This window comes from Chaetodon auriga, chromosome 10 (assembly GCF_051107435.1).
Source record: "Chaetodon auriga isolate fChaAug3 chromosome 10, fChaAug3.hap1, whole genome shotgun sequence".
Taxonomy (NCBI): Eukaryota; Metazoa; Chordata; class Actinopteri; order Chaetodontiformes; family Chaetodontidae; genus Chaetodon; species Chaetodon auriga.
This window is the reverse complement of record NC_135083.1, coordinates 1,356,749-1,375,996: the sequence shown is the minus strand read 5'-3', so window position 1 is coordinate 1,375,996 and position 19,248 is coordinate 1,356,749. Positions and strand designations below refer to the sequence as shown.

At 49.8% G+C, this 19,248-nt stretch overlaps 3 protein-coding genes across 3 annotated transcripts; 2 read left to right on the top strand and 1 right to left on the bottom strand.

Annotated features, from left to right (window-relative positions):
- On the top strand, positions 1-5,215 carry LOC143326921 (ER membrane protein complex subunit 3). The gene is made up of 9 exons (XM_076740972.1): positions 1-71; positions 990-1,193; positions 1,367-1,424; positions 1,857-1,950; positions 2,392-2,496; positions 2,789-2,870; positions 3,287-3,366; positions 3,652-3,734; positions 3,819-5,215. Exons 2-9 carry the CDS (start codon positions 1,039-1,041, stop codon positions 3,945-3,947), a joined length of 786 nt encoding a protein of 261 aa, XP_076597087.1. The 5' UTR covers positions 1-71; positions 990-1,038; the 3' UTR covers positions 3,948-5,215.
- On the bottom strand, positions 4,852-15,513 carry usp11 (ubiquitin specific peptidase 11). The gene is made up of 21 exons (XM_076740971.1): positions 15,261-15,513; positions 12,798-12,907; positions 12,408-12,538; positions 12,185-12,302; positions 11,790-11,935; positions 11,507-11,568; positions 10,696-10,795; positions 9,905-10,078; positions 9,503-9,661; positions 9,166-9,390; positions 8,988-9,071; positions 8,675-8,769; positions 8,388-8,591; positions 8,116-8,222; positions 7,511-7,999; positions 7,290-7,360; positions 6,945-7,057; positions 6,692-6,841; positions 6,488-6,603; positions 6,264-6,352; positions 4,852-5,861 (listed from the first exon to the last, which is right to left on the bottom strand). Exons 1-21 carry the CDS (start codon positions 15,368-15,370, stop codon positions 5,703-5,705), a joined length of 3,012 nt encoding a protein of 1,003 aa, XP_076597086.1. The 5' UTR covers positions 15,371-15,513; the 3' UTR covers positions 4,852-5,702.
- Positions 15,514-16,466: 953 nt separating this feature from the next.
- Positions 16,467-18,973, top strand: rfc2 (replication factor C (activator 1) 2). The gene is made up of 6 exons (XM_076741212.1): positions 16,467-16,749; positions 16,986-17,091; positions 17,169-17,270; positions 17,676-17,934; positions 18,011-18,271; positions 18,623-18,973. The coding sequence occupies exons 1-6, from the start codon at positions 16,515-16,517 to the stop codon at positions 18,731-18,733; spliced, it is 1,074 nt and encodes a 357-aa protein (XP_076597327.1). The 5' UTR covers positions 16,467-16,514; the 3' UTR covers positions 18,734-18,973.
- Positions 18,974-19,248: the final 275 nt, after the last annotated feature.

The following is a 19,248-nucleotide window of genomic DNA, read 5'->3' as shown; positions in this document are numbered from 1 at the left end:
AGGAAGTGCTTCGTCTCATACACTGCGGGACGTGTGTGTCGTGTTGCCAATTCTCAAAGTTCATAAATGTGGTGAGATACGTGACATGTTTAAACATATAACTGTGAAAAATCTGACAAACCTACAGCTCGTTGACGACTGTAAAACAAACTGGACTGTCGTTGAAACAAACGGTTCGTAGAAACAGTAATTTAAAGGCGAAAGAGGACCTACGTTAACTAGCCCAGTTAGCCGGCTAGCGTCTTTAGCCAACTCTCTATTCAGGGAAACGGGCTAATGCTAACGTTAGCTAGCTGTTGTTAAATGAAGCTTGCCCAAATGTTAGTAGCGGTTAGCTTAGCTACAGTTGATTCCGCTTAAATAACGGCTGCAGCTTCATTTGTATTCGATCGTCGTGTGTTGGTTAGCCGCTCTCCAGGCCCTCTGCTGCCGCTAACAGGTCAGTTCATTACCAAAAGTTAATGTGTCACTGAGGCTGGACCGAGTGAACGGTGTATAGGTCATATCAAAAGAGAGCGTCGTGCTGCGAAGTGTTGTCCGTCTTTTAGGCAACGACAGTTTGTCTGTGGACAACAAGCGAATGAAAATGATAAATGTAGACAGAAAATAATAAGTTACTGCTCCTTTGCACGAGGTTGTGTTGTCCTGGTGTTTGGACATGTTTTCATCTTAACCTGATCGATTAAACCAGGTGTGTTCACCTGCTCCTGATTGGCTGCGGCTCGTGGGACATGAGCAGAGGGACATGCCGAGACATGACACCGTGCTGAGACAATGTCTTCTCAACCTTTTCCTTATTCTGTTTAGTTCAGATGTGTTTTGGTTCCTCCTCATTTGTCACCTGGCTGCTGTGACACTGCAGGTGTCTTTGGGGTCAATGTCCATCGCTTGAGTCGCAGAGCTGCACAGAAACGTCTCTCAAAGATAAATACAAACGTCCAGAAGGTTCGGCGCTTCGCTGTGGACTCAAAGCTGTCTTCCTCCCTCAGATCGTCGCCCGTCTGTGTTTCTGTCTGTTGGCTGGTTGAACAGAGAGCGATGGCCGGTCCAGAGCTCCTGCTGGACTCCAGCATTCGCTTGTGGGTGGTCCTGCCCATCGTCTTCATCACCTTCTTCGTCGGGATCATCCGTCATTACGTCACCCAGCTGCTCCACAGTGACAAGAAGGTGGACCTGGAGCAGGTGTCGGACAGGTGACTCAAGTTTGACCTGTAATAAACTCAGTTTGTACGTCACCGGTTTGGCGTGGCGGGGCAGGATGCGCTCGCTCTCCTCCGTTTGTGTTTCCTGTCTGAACACAGTCTGTGTTTCTGATTGGCCGGCTGCTCGGCCACTAATCTGACATTACCTTGGTGTTTCTGTTCAGCCAGGTGCTCCTGCGCAGCCGCATCCTCAGAGAGAATGGAAAGTACATTCCCCGACAGGTGAGCTCACGCTCTCACTGAGATATTTACTATCCATTTTATCAGCTGTGTTTTTATGAACTCTGTATGTTGTGCACACACGTAAACCCAGTATTTCTCAAACCAAATAGTATTTTCTCAAGTACAATACAGCACGTCATGTCAGCAGTTTTTCAAATAAGACTACTACCAAGAGTACTTCTCTACAGCAGGAGGATGCTTTGGTATTTACTGTTTTTAATAAACTGTACAAATGTACACAGACATCGTTTTTTTTCTATTCTGTATCTTGTAAACTTTTAGATTTTTAATTTTTGACCTCTTTGTGCCTCAGTGCCTGCTTTTTGTAACCTGCTGGCTGTAACGACTAAATTTCCCCGGAGAGAGAGAGAGAGAGAGAGAGAGAGAGCGAGCTCTGAGCTGCTGTGTGTGAACATGTTTTCTCTGTTCCAGTCTTTTGCGATGAGGAAACATTACTTCAACGACGCAGAGACCGGCTTCTTCAAGAAGGTCAAGAGGAAGGTCGTCCCCAAGAACCCCATGACAGGTGTGTGTGTGTGTGTGTGTGTGTGTGTGTTCACTGAGCCAAACGGCATCGCGTCGCAGTGACCGGTCATCAGGTCAGTACGTCAGCCCAGGCTTTCCCGGCCGAGCGAGGATCGTGATCCACTGTGTGAGCGCTCACAAACGTGGACGAGTAAAACTTTAATAATACACAAATCTGGAGAAGTGAAACACAGAACTCAGGTACAAACTGCTCAGTCACAGCTGGAAAAAGATGAAAGTCTGCTCAGACGTGATGACCTGAAACAAACCTGAAGTGACCTCCATGACGCCGACCCCGCAGGAAGTCTTCTGTGGCGTTATGGATGACTGCTTCAGTGTTTGTTGGTAGTTATTATTATGGTATGTTTGGACTTCAGAGGTGACATCCTGAGTTTTTTTCATTCTCATTGAAGAATTGAAAATGTGTGTGTGTGTGTTGCAGACACCAGCATGTTGACAGACATGATGAAGGGAAACCTGACCAACGTCCTCCCCATGATTGTGATTGGTGGATGGATCAACTGGGCCTTCTCTGGATTCGTCATCAGTGAGTTAGAATAAAAAAAACAGTCCTCTGTGTGTGTGTGTGTGTGCGTGCGTGCGTGCGTGCGTGAGCAAGCGAGCGAGGCCATGTTGAAGGAAACACTGTTTACAGTCGTCGTTTTGTTCAGTAAAGTCTGGATTATAAAAACTCATATTAAGAGACTGAAGTTCATTCAGAGTTTTACAGATTGTCAGGAGGGTAAAGAATCTCGCTCCGCTCTGCTCATGTGAAGCCTTTTTAAACCGTCGCCTGTTTGTTGACGTTTGCTCGTCGTGTGTTTGTTGTCGTCATGCAGCCAAGGTGCCGTTTCCTCTGACCTTGAGGTTCAAGCCCATGTTACAGCGAGGGATAGACCTGCTGTCACTGGACGCCTCCTGGTACGAATCAACACTGAACGCACCAAAACACCTCACCTGACAGTGAACGCAGCACTTCACCAGACAGTGAACGCAACATTTCACCAGACAGTGAATGCAACACTTCACCAGACGGTGAACACAACCAGACAATGAACACAACACTTCACCAGACTTTGAACGCAACACTTCAATGGATAGTGAACGCAACACACAGACAGTGAACACAACACTCACAGACAGTTAACACTTCACCAGACTTGAATGCAGCACTTCAATAGACCACGAACGCAACACTCACCAGACAGTGAACACCGCAGTACTTCTCCAGTCTTTTCCTGTGTATTTGTGTGTTGTGTTTAAGTCACACTGGTTGTGTGTGTGTGTGTGTGTGTGTGTGTGTGTGTGTGTGTGTGTGTGTGCGCGCGCACGCGCAGGGTGAGTTCGGCGTCCTGGTACTTCCTGAACGTGTTTGGACTGAGGAGCATGTACAGCCTCATCCTGGGACAGGACAACGGTGAGTCTTTGTCAAACACTTCAGGTCGTTTGTCACCGATCAGATTTGATCGTAGTTTTTTGTGCATGAACAAAAGTTTCTGATCCTCTGCTGCTTTATGAACAAACTGAGAGAAAAACTTGGACGTATTTTCATTGGTGGAGTTCTGAGTGAACAGAAATGTTCAGTTTATCGGTTGCTTGAAAATCAAAAGCTGAGAAACAGTCGATCAGAAGAAGACGTCCAGAGACGCAGAGACAGACGAGAAGTTTCCTGTCTCTGATTTCATCTGGTGTTCGCTCACAGCTGCTGACCAATCACGGATCATGCAGGACCAGATGACGGGTGCTGCCATGGCGATGCCCCCTGACCCCAACAAGGCCTTTAAGGTGAGACACCGTGTCCTCGGGGACGTCTCGGCGGGACTCCTTCGTTGTTATTTTTCTGGACTCACCGTGTGTTTGTCTCCGCAGAGCGAGTGGGAGGCGCTGGAGATCGTGGAACACAAGTGGGCGCTGGAGAACGTGGAGGAGGAGCTGATGTCCAAAGACCTCAACTTTGGAAACTTCTTCAGCCAAGACCTCAAGTCCACCATGTTCTAGGACGAGGACCCGCCAGCTCTGGAGGGTCCGGGAACGTTTGTAGAACTCTGAACATCTGAGGAGGCGAGAACGTTCTAGAAGGTTCTACGAGCATTCAGAAGCTTCTGGAACACAGAACACATGAACGCTCTGAAGTCAGACGCTTCGCTCACTTCCTGTCTTTTTATGAGACACCAAATTCTGAATTACTGCCCTCAGAAATGTACAGTGCAGTACTTCTTACTGAGAATACTACAGTGCAGTACTTTAGTGTATTCTCGTGATGAACACAAAGCTACCTGATCTTTAAATGGTTCTTTTTCCAGAGCTTTCCGACCTGCCGTAGCATCAGTGATCGTCCAGGTATTTGGAGTCTTTGTGTGTTCAGTGTTCCAGAAGACAGAATCCAGACTCTGAGACGCCGAGAAGACGAGTTCTAGAAAAGTTCCTGAACGCTCCAGAACGGCGGCGTGTTTCACAAACCAGCAGATTCTGCACCAGACGAGTCTCAGGAAGACGTTTCCCCGGCGCCATGCAGCATTTGAAGACGACCGGGACGTTTCAGGAGGACAGAACTGTGGGAGGAGCTTTTTAAAAGACAGCAGGCGTTTGTGTTTTCACCTGCAGGACGGACGCTTTGTAACGGCGTCCAGCTGAGGCTGCAGGAAGTGAGGTCAATAAAGGTGCCATCACAGCTGACTGGAGTCCTCTCCTCTGTGTCGGGTGTTCAGTTTCTCACTCGGGTTTGTCGTCCATGAAAGCAGTAAGGTGACCTCACACCTGCACGCTGGGACGACGTGGACGTCCCATGACGTCCTGCAGTCGTCCTCGTCTGGACAAACTGCTGCGAGTCTGTTTGACTAAAACGCTTCAGTCACTGATGAAAACACAGAACATTTCAAAAGGAAAGCCTAAAAACTCACCGTCGTGATAATAATCCTCTTTTATTCATATCAAAAGCTTGAAAGTACAATAAAATATTTTCATCTGATATTTGACAGGGAAGATCAAAGAAAGAAATTGGCCCCGCCTCCCTCCGGCCCCGCCCAGGAACCACAGAAATACAGTAAGATACAAAAATACTCTCCAGAGAAACGTCTCGCTCACACAGCTTCCTGCCGCTCGGCCCGTTCGCCTGAATACAAAGTTCATCTATAAATATGAAAAATAAGCATCTCAATGTCCTGCACCCGTCGATCAGAATCACTCCAGAAAAACAGAAGAAGAAGAAAAACTGACGTGAAATTACTCCTTTAAAAAAATAAATACCAGCGAAAAAACAACCAAAATATACACAGAGGTTCATTCTCATCCGGCAGCTTTGTTCACTGTTAAATTACCTGCTACAAACATCCTCTGATTACCCACAATCCCCTGCTCCTTGCTCCATTTCATGCGTTTCTGCTGAATCCCGTCGAGCAGAAACCATCACAGCGAATCTTTTAACGTGATCAGGGTTTATTTTCAAACTGCGTCAGTGTTTTAAAAACTGGATTTCAGAATCGAAGCGGCGCCGAAACCAAATTCACCCGAAGGCTGATTTCTACGCCCGAGCAGAGAAACGAACGCGTTTCACCCAAAACTCAGCAGATGAGCGCCGAGCTGGGGGGGGGGGGGGGGGGGGGCAGAGACGTTCAAGTGTCGTTGGAAAAAAGAAAACTCCAAAATTAAAAAAAACAAGAAGACAAAGAGGAGAAAAGGCCCGTTCCTCTGACGAAGAACCCAAACAAATAAATTACCATCAAGTAGAATTAAAACCAAATCTCCGGGCTTCGTTTAGTCCGTTTCCATGGTGACGTAGGAGGCGGTGCCCAGCTCCGTGTCGTCATCTTTGCAGGAAGTGATGTCGTTGGCGGGGCTCGTGCTGGGGGCGGGCAGGGTGGGTTTTCGGATCTTGTCTTGTCGATGGTAGAACAAGACGTAGGCGGCGTTGGTCTGAAGGGCGGAAGACAGGAGACGGCAAAGAGTCAGTGAGGACGAGCAGAATTAGGACACTCTCACATGGACCGACCCAGACCAGATCAGACCAGATCGGTCCGGTCCAGTCAGGTCCAGCCCCTCTTCACCGGATCAGTAAGTTTAAACTGATGTCAGGATTTTTCGGGTCACCTTTAAACCGCCTCCCACAACCCAAACGTGTCATCAAAGAGGCTTTATTTAGAGCTGCGTCACGCTCCAACACGTCCTCTCCGTGACCTTAATCACAGAGCAGGTGAACGTTTCAGGTTCGACCTCTAAGACCGCCATCAGGACGCTAATGGACACGTGAGTCCGTGTTCGTTCACACACGTAAACGAACATGTGACCTTAACGTGTGAGCGGAGCCTCATCACTCACCACGATCTGGTCCTCTCTGGCGTAGGTCACCTTGCTGTCGTCGAAGTAATACCACTGACCGTTGTCCTTGTTGCACGCATAGCTGGTGTCTGAGGAACGCACACACACACACACACACACACAGTGAGGGAACAAGGTCGTGAAGGGAAAGTCATGAACGCAGAGTTTCTGATTCGACGTCACTTTGTGAAGAAAAAGCTGAAAAATCAATCAAAGGGACCTACAGTGTCCGTCTCTGAGTCCTCCGTAGTGATTGGACACTGCGATGAGGTCATAACGGCTCGGAGGCTCCCCATTGGACAGACTTTTCCTCAGGAGGCAGCCAGAGAAGTCCAGGTCTCTGCAACAGCGGCACACAAAGGCTTCAGCGTTCACAGTCTGTGTGCGTGTGTGTATATATATATCTGTGTGTGTGTGCGTGTGTGTACCTGAGGGGGAAGTCCACGATGCTGTCCAGTTTCTCTCGGGTGAACTTGGTGTAGGAGAACCTCTTGAGGTGGATGATGAGGACCTCCGGCAGAGACCAGAGGTCCAGCTTCTTCGTGGCCAGCTGGTGCTTCTTACACACCGGACAGTACCTGCACGAGCGCGCACACACACACACACACATCATACACCTTTCTCACCTGTGGATGACCAGCAGGCAGAGTGAGTGTGTGTGCGTGTGTGTGTGTGTGTTACCATGGGTTCTCCTCCTCCAGCGTCTCCACCGTGGTGAACAGCTCGATACACTCCTGCAGCTGAACGGTGGTCTGCTGCTGAGGGACCTCCATGCTGGCGTGCTTCACATACTTCTGCACACGAGGAGGAAGACGAGGCAGGGAGAGGAGAAGAAGAAGAAGAAGAAGAAGAGGAAGAAGAAGAAGAAGAAGAAGAAGAAGAGTAGACGGACATGAAGCTCTGCCCATCAGCAGGTTTTCTGCCAGTGGTCGCCAAAGCTCAAACATGATCAGATCAATGAGAGCTTCAGCAGATCAGCTGATCAATCAGAATCACAAAGACACACACACACACACACACACTGACCTCGGCCTCGTTCTCGTTGTAGAACCTCTTCTTCATCTCTGGGTCCCAGTCGATGGCCACGTAAGGCTGAGCTGCAGACACACAGAGCAGACCTGGGGTCAGTTATTCAGACGTCATGTGACCTGCAGCTTCTCGCCGCGTCTCATCTGCTAAATATTTCAGCGTAGGATCAAGCACCTCAGTGTGTGTGTGTGTGTGTGTGTGTGTGTGTTCAGGCTCACAGGTGAAGGACACGGCGCTCCCTCCCTCTCCTGTCCCCCTCTCGGTCGTCCCGTTGGAGTTGACCGCCTGGATGGTGAACAGACTCTTCCTCCTCTTGCGACACGCCTTCCTCTTGGCTGGCTGCTCATTGGCTGGCGGGCTGGGAGAGCACGCCTCCTCCTGCTTGTCCTCTTCTTTTTCTTCTTCTGTGGTGTCCCTGGGCTGCTGCGGCTGCTCAGAGCCGAGCTCGCCGGTCCCGCTGGAGTTCTCGCAGGGATCATCGCCGTTGTCGGTGGCGGCGTTGCTGTCGGCGCTGCAGAGGGGCTCGGTCTGGCTCTCGGACCCATTGTTGGTCTCCTCGTCGTGGTCCAGCGAGGACTGCGTGTGGTTGAGATTGGGGTGGGGCTCGGCTGCGGCGGTGTCGTCTGATTGGCTGTTTGCCGACGCGTCGCTGCAGGAGGGCTCCGTCTGAGAGGGGCCGGCTTTCTCCACATCCTCCTGCTCCTCGTCTGAGGACATAACAGAGGACCAATCAGAGAGGAGCAGCAGAGCAGAGAGCCGCCTGCAGGCGGCGACACCTTCACCGACAGCGAGTCCGTAAACAAACGTCGAGCCTGCGCCTTACCGTCACTGACGCCGTTGGTCTGAGTCTTGTACAGCTCCTCTTCATCATCATCTTCCTCCTCCTCTTCCTCCAACTCTTCAGAGGGGTCGGGAGGTCGCACATAGCGTCTGCACACACACACGCATGCACGCACGCACGCACACACGCACACAAACAATAAAACAAAAACCTAAAAAAACTTAAATATAAAAACAATTTGAAGCGTTTTTGATGGACTTTCTATATCTGTGTGTGTGAATGCGTGTGTGTGTGTGTGTGTGTGTGCTGCTCACGCCAGCCTCTGCAGGAACAGGTTGTAGAGCGCCTCCCGGCTGCAGCTGCTGCGCGGCACGCTGAGCAGCAGCGGGTGACCGAACAGCGTGGTGCCGTACGAGCTGCTGCCCGAGCCGTAGTCCCTGTAGTGCGAGCGCTCCCTCAGGTAGAGCGCCAGCAGCACCTGCTCCTCCTGCTGCTCCTCCGGCACGCTCAGCTCGTACCTGCGCACGGGGAGAACCAAACTCGTGACTCATCGCGGCTCCGACAGGAAACTCGCCGCTCAAAGCAAACAACGTTTTCTTACACAAAGATGTCGTCTCGGTCCAGAATGCAGCTCAGGGATTCGTCAGCATTGTAGATCTTATAGAAACGATGGTTGAACACGTCAGCGACCACCATCTGAAACACACACACACACACACACACACACACACACACACACACACACACACACACTTCAGTTACACTGAGTTTTTTTCACAGGTTCACAAACGCTGACGACAACCACAAAATATTGATGAACATCAGCTGAAAATGAGACTTTAACATCATCTCACACACACACACACACACACACACACACACACGCACGCGCGCACACACAAACACACACACACCTGTGTGGGAGGCACGCCGGTCATCTCTGACAGAGCAGAGCAGAGTTCAGACACTTTTCCTGCTTTGGGAACGACGACGCGATGCTGCGGACACACAGGAAGAGGCTTGACGTCACGCTCGCGTCACGGCGCTCAGCCACAGAAACAGAGAAACATCAACGTCAGGTAGAAACGTCACCTGCGCAGGTTTGGCGTAGGGGTCCAGAGAGACGAAGAAGACCTCCATGACGCGCTCCTTGCTGACCGGAAGCGGGACGCTCAGGTAGCAGAAGGGGTCGAAGGTCACGGAGACCTTGTGGCACTCCGGACAGACGAGCGTGGACTTGAAGAGGCCGTGAAACGTGTCGACGATCACCGAGTCGTTCCGCCGGCGGTGGTTACGCCACGCCTCCTCGGCCACTTCCTGCGGGACAGGAAGGAGAGAAGAGAAATGAGCAGGAGACGTGTGAGCCACAGAGAAGGGAAAGGCGAGGCTGAGCTCAGCGTGTTGCTCAGGTACGCTCGCAGCGGCTCACCTGGTCCGGACGTCCGTCGGCGTCTCGCAGCTCGATGTACTCTTTGTTTTTCACTCGGTTCAGGTCTTCGTGCAGCCCGTCCAGCAGGAAGGACAGAAGCTCCTGACTGTCGTGCTGCTGGTAGCCCAGAAACTGAGACGCAAAGTGACCCACCTTCGTCTGCGCACGCACGCACACACACACGCGCGCACACACGCACGCACACGCACACACACGCACACACACACACACATTATTCACCTGGTTCACAGGTAGCATTCATAACCATTAAACTGTTAATTAATTAAAAAAGACAGATAACTGTTCCACTGGACTGAATGCAGCTTTAAGTGTTTCTAAGAGCTTCTGTTGGCTGCGGGCTCCGCCGCCTCATCAGCAGCTGATTGGTGGACAGTTCAGTACCTTGAAGACGCGTGGCACCACAGAGTAATGTCTCCCAGACCACATCTGTTTGATGACGTCGGCGTAGGCCTCGGCGATCTCCCCCTTCATGCCCAGAGGGTTGGTGAAGTTCAGCTCCTCCAGGTAGGAGCTCAGCAGGAAGTACTCGGTCAGAGGAGGCGTGTTGCTCAGACACTGAGAGACGGACCAGGAGACGGGAGGGACAGCAGGAGACAAAGCAGAGCGAGCTGGACGTTAACATGAGAGCGAAGGTGAGTGAAGCTGTTTAACACAGCTGACCTGAGACCTGATGGACACCTGAGAGACTGAAGGACACCTGGACAGACGGAGGGACGTCCGTCTCCTTCAGCTCCTTCAGTCTGTGACGAAACCTGAGGAGCAACACTGACACCAGCCAGGTGTTAATGATCCACTGGCATCATGACACCATCAGAGGACACCAGAGGACACCAGAGGACGCGGCTCTCTGCTGTCAGACCAGGGTCAGTTTAAAGAAGGAAAGAGGATTTTCAGATCCACATGAAGTTTGGACCTGCTGAGCTTCTGTCCACATCACCTGACCTACATGTTTCAGCATGTGGAAGGTTGACGTCAGACTAACATGACTCAGCATCTCCTCAGCTGTCAGAATGAACCCAAACCAACTCCAGGATGTCCACCGTGAGACAAACAGTGTCCCTCAATGTTCGACCAAAAACAGCCTGAACAGACGTTATTTATTTCTGACTTTGGTCTTATTCTGCTGTATGTGTGTGTGTGTGTGTGTGCGCGCGCGTGTGTGTGCGTCGTACCTGTAGAGCAGAGTTCATGAAGCAGGTGTTGCCCAGGTTGGTGAGGCCGCAGACCCCCGGCTGTCCTCGGTACGAGTCCTGCTCCTCCACAGAGTTCCTCCTGACAGCAGAACACACAGCGGGTCAGAGAGGGCGAACGTGACTGATCCCAGATCAGCTCAGGTTCACAGTCCGCTCACATGGAAAACATGAGGAGGAAGAGGAGCAAGCAAATTGCTCAGCCAATCAGCTTCTGCCGGACAACGAGGCGTCAAACATGGACGCTGCTGCAGAGAAGCTGCAGACTGTCAAACTGCTTCACACACGATCAACGACAGCAGAAGACCTGAACCATCAGACACTGATTCAGGATCAGAGCACACGACAGACACGGACTCAGTCTGTCCTTCAGGTCCTGACTGATGGACAGAAAAGAGTTTCTGCAGGACATGATGATGTCACAGAGAAGATGACCTTTGACCTTTTGGATGTAACGGCAAAAATGAAGGTAGGAGAAAACAACAGAGGGACGAGGAAACAGAAAGAAAGAGCAAGAAGAGTGGGTGGTGGGGGTGGGGGGGGGAGAGGAGAGGAGAGGAGAGGAGAGGAGAGGAGGGAGGGAGGGAGGGAGAGGAGAGGAGAGGAGAGGAGAGGAGAGGAGAGGAGGGAGGGAGAGGAGGTTCAGAGGAAACAAAACTGAAAGCAAACTGGAGACAATGAAGGACAGTGAGACAGGTACAAAGACACACGTCCACACAGAGAGACGAGTGAGAATGAAAGAAAAGAGGAACAGACAGAAGAACAGAAAGAGAAAGAGAAGGAGTGTTCTTACATGATCTGAGGTCTGGAGCTCGGCCAGGTGCCGTCAGCATTCCTCGTCTCCATGATCACCGTCTGACACGCACGCACGTACACACGTACACACGCGCACACACACACACACACACACACACACACACAGGCATGTTCCAGCTTATCCCTGCGTGGACAGTCTGTTATTGCTGCTATGAGGAAGTTAAATGATTTTAAAGCAACACGTGAGTCACTCAGTGACCGCACAGATCAAAGACATGAGTGTCCAAGTGTCAGCGAGCGTGAGACGAGTCTGTCCTCACCATCCCGGAGCTCAAGCAGGCGTCCAGCACGCTCATGTGGACGTTCCTGAGACGCTCGCAGCTGTTGTCCGAACTCTTCATCCACAGACGGCACTCTGAGCCCGGAGGCACCGAGAAGGCGTCGCACATGGCCCTCTGGATCGAGTCTGCACACACATACGCACACGTACACATGCACACACAGACACACGCACGCACGCACGCACGCACACACACACACACACACACACACGTTATTGGTTGGATTGGGAAAATGACTCACTGAGTGTTTAACTTGTGTCTGGTCTGTTCTTCCTGGTCTGGAGCTTCAGTGGAGGAAACCTCAGCGCTGCAGCGTCCACTGATGCTCTAAACAATGCACACAAACACACACACACACGCACACACACACTTACGTATGCTGTCGGCGCGGCTGAACTGTGAAGTGATGACGTTGTCCATATTGCTGTGGAGGCAGAGGAAGATCTCAACAGGATACACCTCCACCTTCAGAGTGCTGGGCAGGTCCACCACCTGAGACACACACACAGTAAGTAAATGACACCAGCACCTGATTGGCGTGTGTCTGGCGTGTGTCTGGCGTGTGTCTGGCGTGTGTCTGGCGTGCAGCGATGCTACCTTGCGCTCCAGCGGCGGCTGGCCGTCTGCCATGCCGTACCAGGCCAGCAGCTTGTGCCAGGCCTCGGCGGGGACCAGCATGAAGTCCTCGTTCTCCACCAGACGCTCCTTCAGGTGATACGAGTCCAGATCTGAAGACGGAACAGAGCGACGCGTCAAAGCTCGAGCTGCTGACTGAACCGACCCTCCATCACAGAAACACCATCATTTCCTCAAATCACAGCTTTTCATATTTAGAGAAAATAATATTAAAACTAGAAAATAACACTAAACGTGGAAAAGGTTTGTTTTCAGGTGTTTGATGATCAGTCGAGGCTCAGAGATCAGCAGACAGACACAAAGGTGTGTTCAGGTGATGACGTCATGAGGCGCAGCGAGGCGTTCACTGACCCTCAAACAGCTCAGTGTTGTCGATCTGACCGGGGAAGGACGATGAGTTCTGGTCTCCGGTCTCCACAAACTCCTTCCACTGTTCATACCAGCGACGCTCCACCACGTACCTGCAACACACACACACACAGAATTGGTATTGCGAGGACTCCATCAGTGTTGCACAGAGAACAACGTACGGCTCGACACATGCAAAAACGTGTGTGCTGTTCATGGTTTGGGACAGGAGGCTCTGCAGGTGATTAGAACCATCCAGAACATCATCAGAACCATGGACAGCATCAGTGAGAACAGGGAGGTTTGAGGGGTCTGCACAGGGTCCGATGGTTTTTTAAGTTAATATCTTTGTTTTTACACTTTTTAGAAAATGAAAAAAACGAAAAAATCATGATGCAACTAATCAATAATAACCAAAATTTCAAATTGCTGCAATACTTCAGTCTTATGTTAAACTTGAGTTTTACTAAGGGTACCTGAACTCACCAGGACAGACTCAATCACAGATGGGGAACTAAAACTGAAACCACAACACAAAGACAGGAAACCTTTGAGCCACAGCGGCCAATGAATCTGAGCGCTCAGCCGCCTGTTTGTGTTTGTCTGCCTGCCTGTCTGCCTGCCTGTCTGTCTGTCTGTCTGTCTGTCTGCCTGTCTGTCTGTCTGTGTCTGTCTGCCTGCCTGCCTGCCTGTCTGTCTGTCTGTGTCTGTGTCTGTGTCTGTGTCTGTCTGCCTGCCTGCCTGTCTGCCTGCCTGTCTGTCTGTCTGTCTGTGTTTGTCTGTCTGTCTGTCTGTCTGTCTGTCTGCGTTTGTCTGTCTGTCTGTCTGTCTGTCTGTCTGTCTGTCTACTGTGAGTGTGACGGTCACTGATTTTTCAATTGCAGATTAAATGATCAATTAACAGACAAACAGCTTCAGCTATCGTCAACGTTCATTCTTAGAATGATCATCACTGCTTCCACTCGCCTTCCTGCCACCGAATTAAAGATAAAACACTAACAATCTGTCTATCAGTCCATCTCAGACAGACAGAGACAGACAGAGCAGAAAGCATCACAGGCAGGAAACAAACACCTCTGAAGTAAATGATGCGTTCAGGGCTCCTGACCTGCTCTGTGATTTAGAGAGGTGTTGACAACAAGCGAAGGAAGAGCAGTGTTTGGTACGAGCGACGGTCCGAAGTGGAAGAATCTGCTTCAGTTTGTTCGAGTCAGCGAGAGCAGCATGTCTGAGTTTTCCTTCAGTTTGGACTAAACGTGGAAACTAGAAGTCGGCTTCAGTTTTTCCGGTTTTGTGAATAATTTATTATGGCAAAGTTCTTCTTCTCTTGAACCGTCAAGGCTCAGCTTCAGCTTCTCTCTAATCGAAGGCGTTTCCTTCATCTCACAGGTTCTATTACAGATCAGCTGAGTGCAGATATGATATCTGTCTGTGTGTCAGCTGATAAGCAAAAAGAAATGCTGTGCAGAGATTCTGAGCTCATTTAGAATCAGTGTGTCCACTAGAGAGCACTAACAAATCCACCTTTCCACCCTAAACTGTCCTTCAGCGCATGTGTACGGCTCACAGGTCTGAAGGAGTGAAGAAACTAAACTGAGCGATGTGCATCAGGATTGTTGATCACGTTGTTCAACGGCAGCAGATAAACAGTTACTGGATCCTAAAGCTCACAGATACGTTTGGCCTCAGACTGCAGTTATCAGCCGGCTGTGACCAACATGGCGTTTCCCTCCTCGTTTATCTGAGAGGAAACACCGACCACATGTCTGTGACTACAGAATTATTATTTGATTAATCGAGCGGCCAACAATTTTAATCATCTATAAATAGTGTAAGTCAAACTCCTACATTTCTTTGAAATTCTCTTTCTTCCAAATTCTGAAGAATTTGTTGCTTTTATCATCATAAAGTTAATTTCTTTGTTTTAGACTGTTGGACAGAGAAAACAAGCGACCTGAAGACATTACCCTGAGCTCAGAGACACTGTGACAGACATATTTCATTCTTTTTTATAGTGATAGATCAAATGAAAATGGATATATTCGTTGGTTGCAGTCCTCCTCCACAGTAATCATGACTCTAAACGCCTCAGATGTGAAATTATGATTACGTGACAGGAATAATCTGGGAGGTACACATCTGTATAAAACCAAATGGAATTACGAGGCGACCCTGAACATATCCTTCCAGCTGGGTGACATGCTAGCGTTAACGTTAGCAGCGCCGGCTAACGGTCAGTTCAACGTCTGCCTGGTTAGCATGAGCTAACGCAGCGACAGCGGCTAACACCCAACACCGAGCCGCTAAAGTGTCCCAACAAACTCACACCGACACCAAAACGGCTTGACTCTGTCGTTAAACCTGTTATTAACCGACAGGCAACGTTAGCCGTGTGATGCTAACCGTCAGCCCTGTCACTGTGTGTTTATGTGTGTGTAGCCGAGCGGCAGGCGGGCGGACTCTCACCAACTGTCCCCCGCGCGGAGCTCACATTCCCGCAGTAGAGACTCGATCTCCCGTCGCTGGGTCTCCAGGCCCGGAGGCTCCGCGGCGGAACAGCGGCTGTTGGCCGTCATGATGCTAATCAATCACTCATAAATGTCGGAACTGTTGAAAATATTAAACAGAGGCAGGAAACGAAAGGCAGAAGTCAACCGCCGCATTGATCAACCGATAAACGGGGAAGCTTCACAGAACTGTGTTTGCGGAAGTAGGAAGTGGTTCAGATTCGAGCGATGACGACTTCCGGCTCGAGGCCTCAAAAATACAAATACTAAGCAATATACGTATAAATCATTACAGGAGCACACAGGGAACACTATGTGTTCACTAGCAGAGACCAGCTGGTGAACAGAGCGCAGCATCAAGCAGCTAAAGAGCCAGATATTTTCACCAGCAGCTGGTGGAGACCAAAACAGAGCTGAAAGAGAGAGAATACTGCACTTCCATTCATCAGGTGGGGCGATGTAGCTCTGTGTCTGCTGGATGTGGAAGAAGACTAGTTTGTTAATAAGCTCATCATGAAGTTATCAACTTTACAATGTGATACATGTCAGTGATGCGTTCACATCTTGCTGCACTGCCCCTAAAAACAATTAATGCAGGTTTAAATCCTTATACAAATATTGCATGAAGCGGGTCGCCTTAATCTCTGAAACAATAGGGATTTAAATACATACAGAAAAATACTTTATTGATTCAGAGATGTCACTTTATATATGTATACATTTTCTACATTACTGCACAACCACCGCAACCAGTTGTCACTTGTCTATCACAGCAGTATTTTATTTTTCATGACATTTCATGACATATTATATTCCTATATTTTAGCTGCTGCAGTATTTCATAGATTCTAATTAGATTTCACTCAAAGCACCTGATTTTTCTTTATACATCTTGTTATACATATCTAGCGCCGTTGGACGAGAAGTCTTCTTCTTCAAACTCTGAATAATTGAACGATTTATAATCCTAAATATGTCCTAATTGTGTGTTTATGATGAATGCTTTATTTGTTTTGTTTACGACGTCTTTTTCAAGTCCTGTGGACAGAAATATCGCGAGATTTAGAGCTAAACTCTCGGCCAATCAGCGCTATCAAAAACGCACGCTCGGCCAATCAGGCGTCAGTTTGCTATTATGTGGTTGTCAGGGAGGGAAAAGTTCCGCCTGTGCTTCGCGGGCTGACAGGCAGCAGGGACAGACGCAGAGCTCATCATGGACGTGGACATGGCGGACGCTGAATGCGAGAAGAAACCGACAGAAGGCGGACAAAAGGCGGACAGTGAGGCCGCGGAGACCTCGGCCAAAAGCTCCGGTAACACGTACGAGCTGCCCTGGGTGGAAAAATACCGTCCGATGAAGCTGAACGAGATCGTGGGGAACGAGGAGACTGTGAGCCGGCTGGAGGTGTTCGCCAGAGAGGGAAACGTCCCAAACATCATCATCGCAGGTCAGTGTGGACAAACCTCTGCTGTCACAGTCTGCATCTGTAAAGTGCTTTTATCTGGACATGTGGACCAGAGGAGCCGAGCATCGAACCAACGACCTGATCTGAGTGATGCTCCGCTTCCTCTCACACAAACACAAACACAAACGAGCTTTTATTATGACAGGAAGCCTCGCTGCACGTCAGATCAGGTAAACTCACTCACAGAAGAAGAGTCACACCTGTCTGTTGTGATCCAGGTCCTCCAGGCACAGGAAAGACCACCAGCATCTTGTGTTTGGCCCGAGCTCTGCTGGGGGCCTCCATGAAGGACGCTGTGCTGGAGCTCAACGCGTCCAACGAAAGGTGAGGGTCCTCAGGACATTCTGAGCCCCGCTGGCGTGAAAAAGATGCCTTAATGAATGTGTCTGCTGTGTCTGCAGGGGAATCGATGTGGTGAGGAACAAGATCAAGATGTTTGCTCAGCAGAAGGCCACGCTGCCCAAAGGACGACACAAGATCATCATCCTGGACGAAGCCGACAGGTGAGACCACAGGTGTTTCATCAGGGGACTGAGCTGTACCATCAAACTGGGGGACAGTTCCTGACTTTGCCTTTAAGGTCAGTGAGTGGTTCCCAACATGGGTGTCGGGACCCTGCAAGGGGTCCTAAGACCAATCTGAGCGGTCACTGGATGATCAAAGGGAAAAATGAAAATGATAAACAAATGAAATGATAAACACTGAGAGAAAAGCGACAACAAGTAGACTGTGATTCGTTCTAAGAGGCCAAGAATCAGTTTGACCTCTAAGAAGCTACATCAAGGTTTAAGCTGAGCTCAAATTCAGGTTCTTTGGTTTCGATCTGCCGTTTCTGTGTTGCTTTCTGGAAGCTGTTTGAAGCAGAACAGAGCAAACAGGAAGTTGACATCTGTAACGTCTCTCTCCAGCATGACGGACGGAGCTCAGCAGGCGCTGAGGAGGATCATGGAGATCTACTCAAAGACGACGCGCTTCGCTCTGGCCTGTAACGCCTCGGATAAGATCATCGAGCCGATCCAGTCTCGCTGTGCGGTGCTGCGCTACTCCAAACTGACGGACGGGCAGATCCTGGCCCGGCTGCAGGAGGTGGTGGAGATGGAGCGTCTGTCGGTGTCTGACGACGGGCTGGAGGCGGTCATCTTCACCGCTCAGGGAGACATGAGACAGGTGAGGGGACAGGTGAGACGAGAGCCTGGCGCTCGGCTCACAGACAGCTGTGCTGACTTCCTGTTTTTGTTTCCAGGCGTTGAACAACCTGCAGTCCACCAACTCCGGCTTCGGCTACATCAACAGCGAGAACGTCTTCAAAGTGTGCGACGAGCCCCACCCCCTGCTGGTGAAAAGCATGCTGGGACACTGCGTGGACGGGAACATCGACGAGGCCTATAAGGTGGTGGAGCAGCTGTGGGCGCTGGGCTACTCTCCAGAGGACATCATCGGAAACATCTTCAGGGTCTGCAAAACGTACCAGATGGCCGAGTACCTCAAACTGGAGTTCATCAAGGTGAGGCAGAGCTCCGCCCCCTGACACGCACGCACAGAGGATTTGCTGCTTTCAGTTTCATTACTGTAAACCGATCATTTTGGGGTGTTGGCAGCTGTATTCCTCAGCTTTGGACAGAGGCAGGCTAGCTGTTTCCCCTGAATCCAGTTTTTATGCTAAGCTAGGCTAACAATGTTCTGACTGCGGCTCCATATCCAGCACAGACGTTAGACTGGAAACAATCGTACTTGACTGTGAAACAAACAGAATCAGTCCCAACATGTTGAACTCTTCCTTTGACCTGTTTGAGATCATCTTCCAGGTAAATGAGACTCTGAGCGTCTCACCTGAAGTTTTCTTCTTCTCTTCCAGGAGATTGGTTTCACTCACATGCGGGTGGCTGAAGGCGTGAACTCTCTGCTGCAGATGGCCGGTCTGCTGGGTCGACTCTGCAGTAAGACGGCGCCGCCTGCCGCCAGCTGAATCCGCCGCTCCCCCGAGCCGGTGCTGCTGCGTCCTCGCGGCGCCGCTCTTCTGTTTAACGCTGAGGTGCCGTTCGTGACAGCGAACGCTCTCCAGCAGCTCTGAACTGATGACTCGATCGGGTCTGTTTCAACCCGATGTCCCAGCAGACGCCTGGTGTCTGTCTGAGGAAACAAAATAATGTTAAAACCAAAAAAAAAAAACCACCCCTTTTTGACAATAAATCACTTTTTCACTGATTAGTGTTGACATGTTTGATTTTTTTTATTCATTTTACTGATTTACTTTAGTGTCTTCTTTCAGAAGAAGCATGTTTTTAGTTTGTTTTAATGGTCTCATTTTATTTGTCTCATTGTCTCCGGAAATAATTTACTCCTTGTTCAACCATTAAACCGTAAATTAAGTCTATTATTATTATTATTTGAGTGAAATTGTAGTTTTTCTGTAGCTGTATGACAGAACCATCGACGGGACAGTTAACAATTCTGTTTGTTTACACCAAGATTATGAATGCA

Coding starts and splice junctions, on each gene's coding strand:
- LOC143326921 (XM_076740972.1), top strand. CDS start 1,039: ATGGCCGGTCCAGAGCTCCTGCTGGACTCCAGCATTCGCTTGTGGGTG. Junction 2,871..3,286: donor CTGTCACTGGACGCCTCCTG/GTACGAATCAAC, acceptor GCGCACGCGCAG/GGTGAGTTCGGCGTCCTGGT. Junction 3,735..3,818: donor ACCCCAACAAGGCCTTTAAG/GTGAGACACCGT, acceptor TTGTCTCCGCAG/AGCGAGTGGGAGGCGCTGGA.
- usp11 (XM_076740971.1), bottom strand. CDS start 15,370: ATGACGGCCAACAGCCGCTGTTCCGCCGCGGAGCCTCCGGGCCTGGAG. Junction 12,303..12,407: donor AGCCGCCGCTGGAGCGCAAG/GTAGCATCGCTG, acceptor TGTGTGTCTCAG/GTGGTGGACCTGCCCAGCAC. Junction 9,391..9,502: donor CCGACGGACGTCCGGACCAG/GTGAGCCGCTGC, acceptor CCTGTCCCGCAG/GAAGTGGCCGAGGAGGCGTG.
- rfc2 (XM_076741212.1), top strand. CDS start 16,515: ATGGACGTGGACATGGCGGACGCTGAATGCGAGAAGAAACCGACAGAA. Junction 17,092..17,168: donor CTCAACGCGTCCAACGAAAG/GTGAGGGTCCTC, acceptor CTGTGTCTGCAG/GGGAATCGATGTGGTGAGGA. Junction 17,271..17,675: donor ATCCTGGACGAAGCCGACAG/GTGAGACCACAG, acceptor GTCTCTCTCCAG/CATGACGGACGGAGCTCAGC.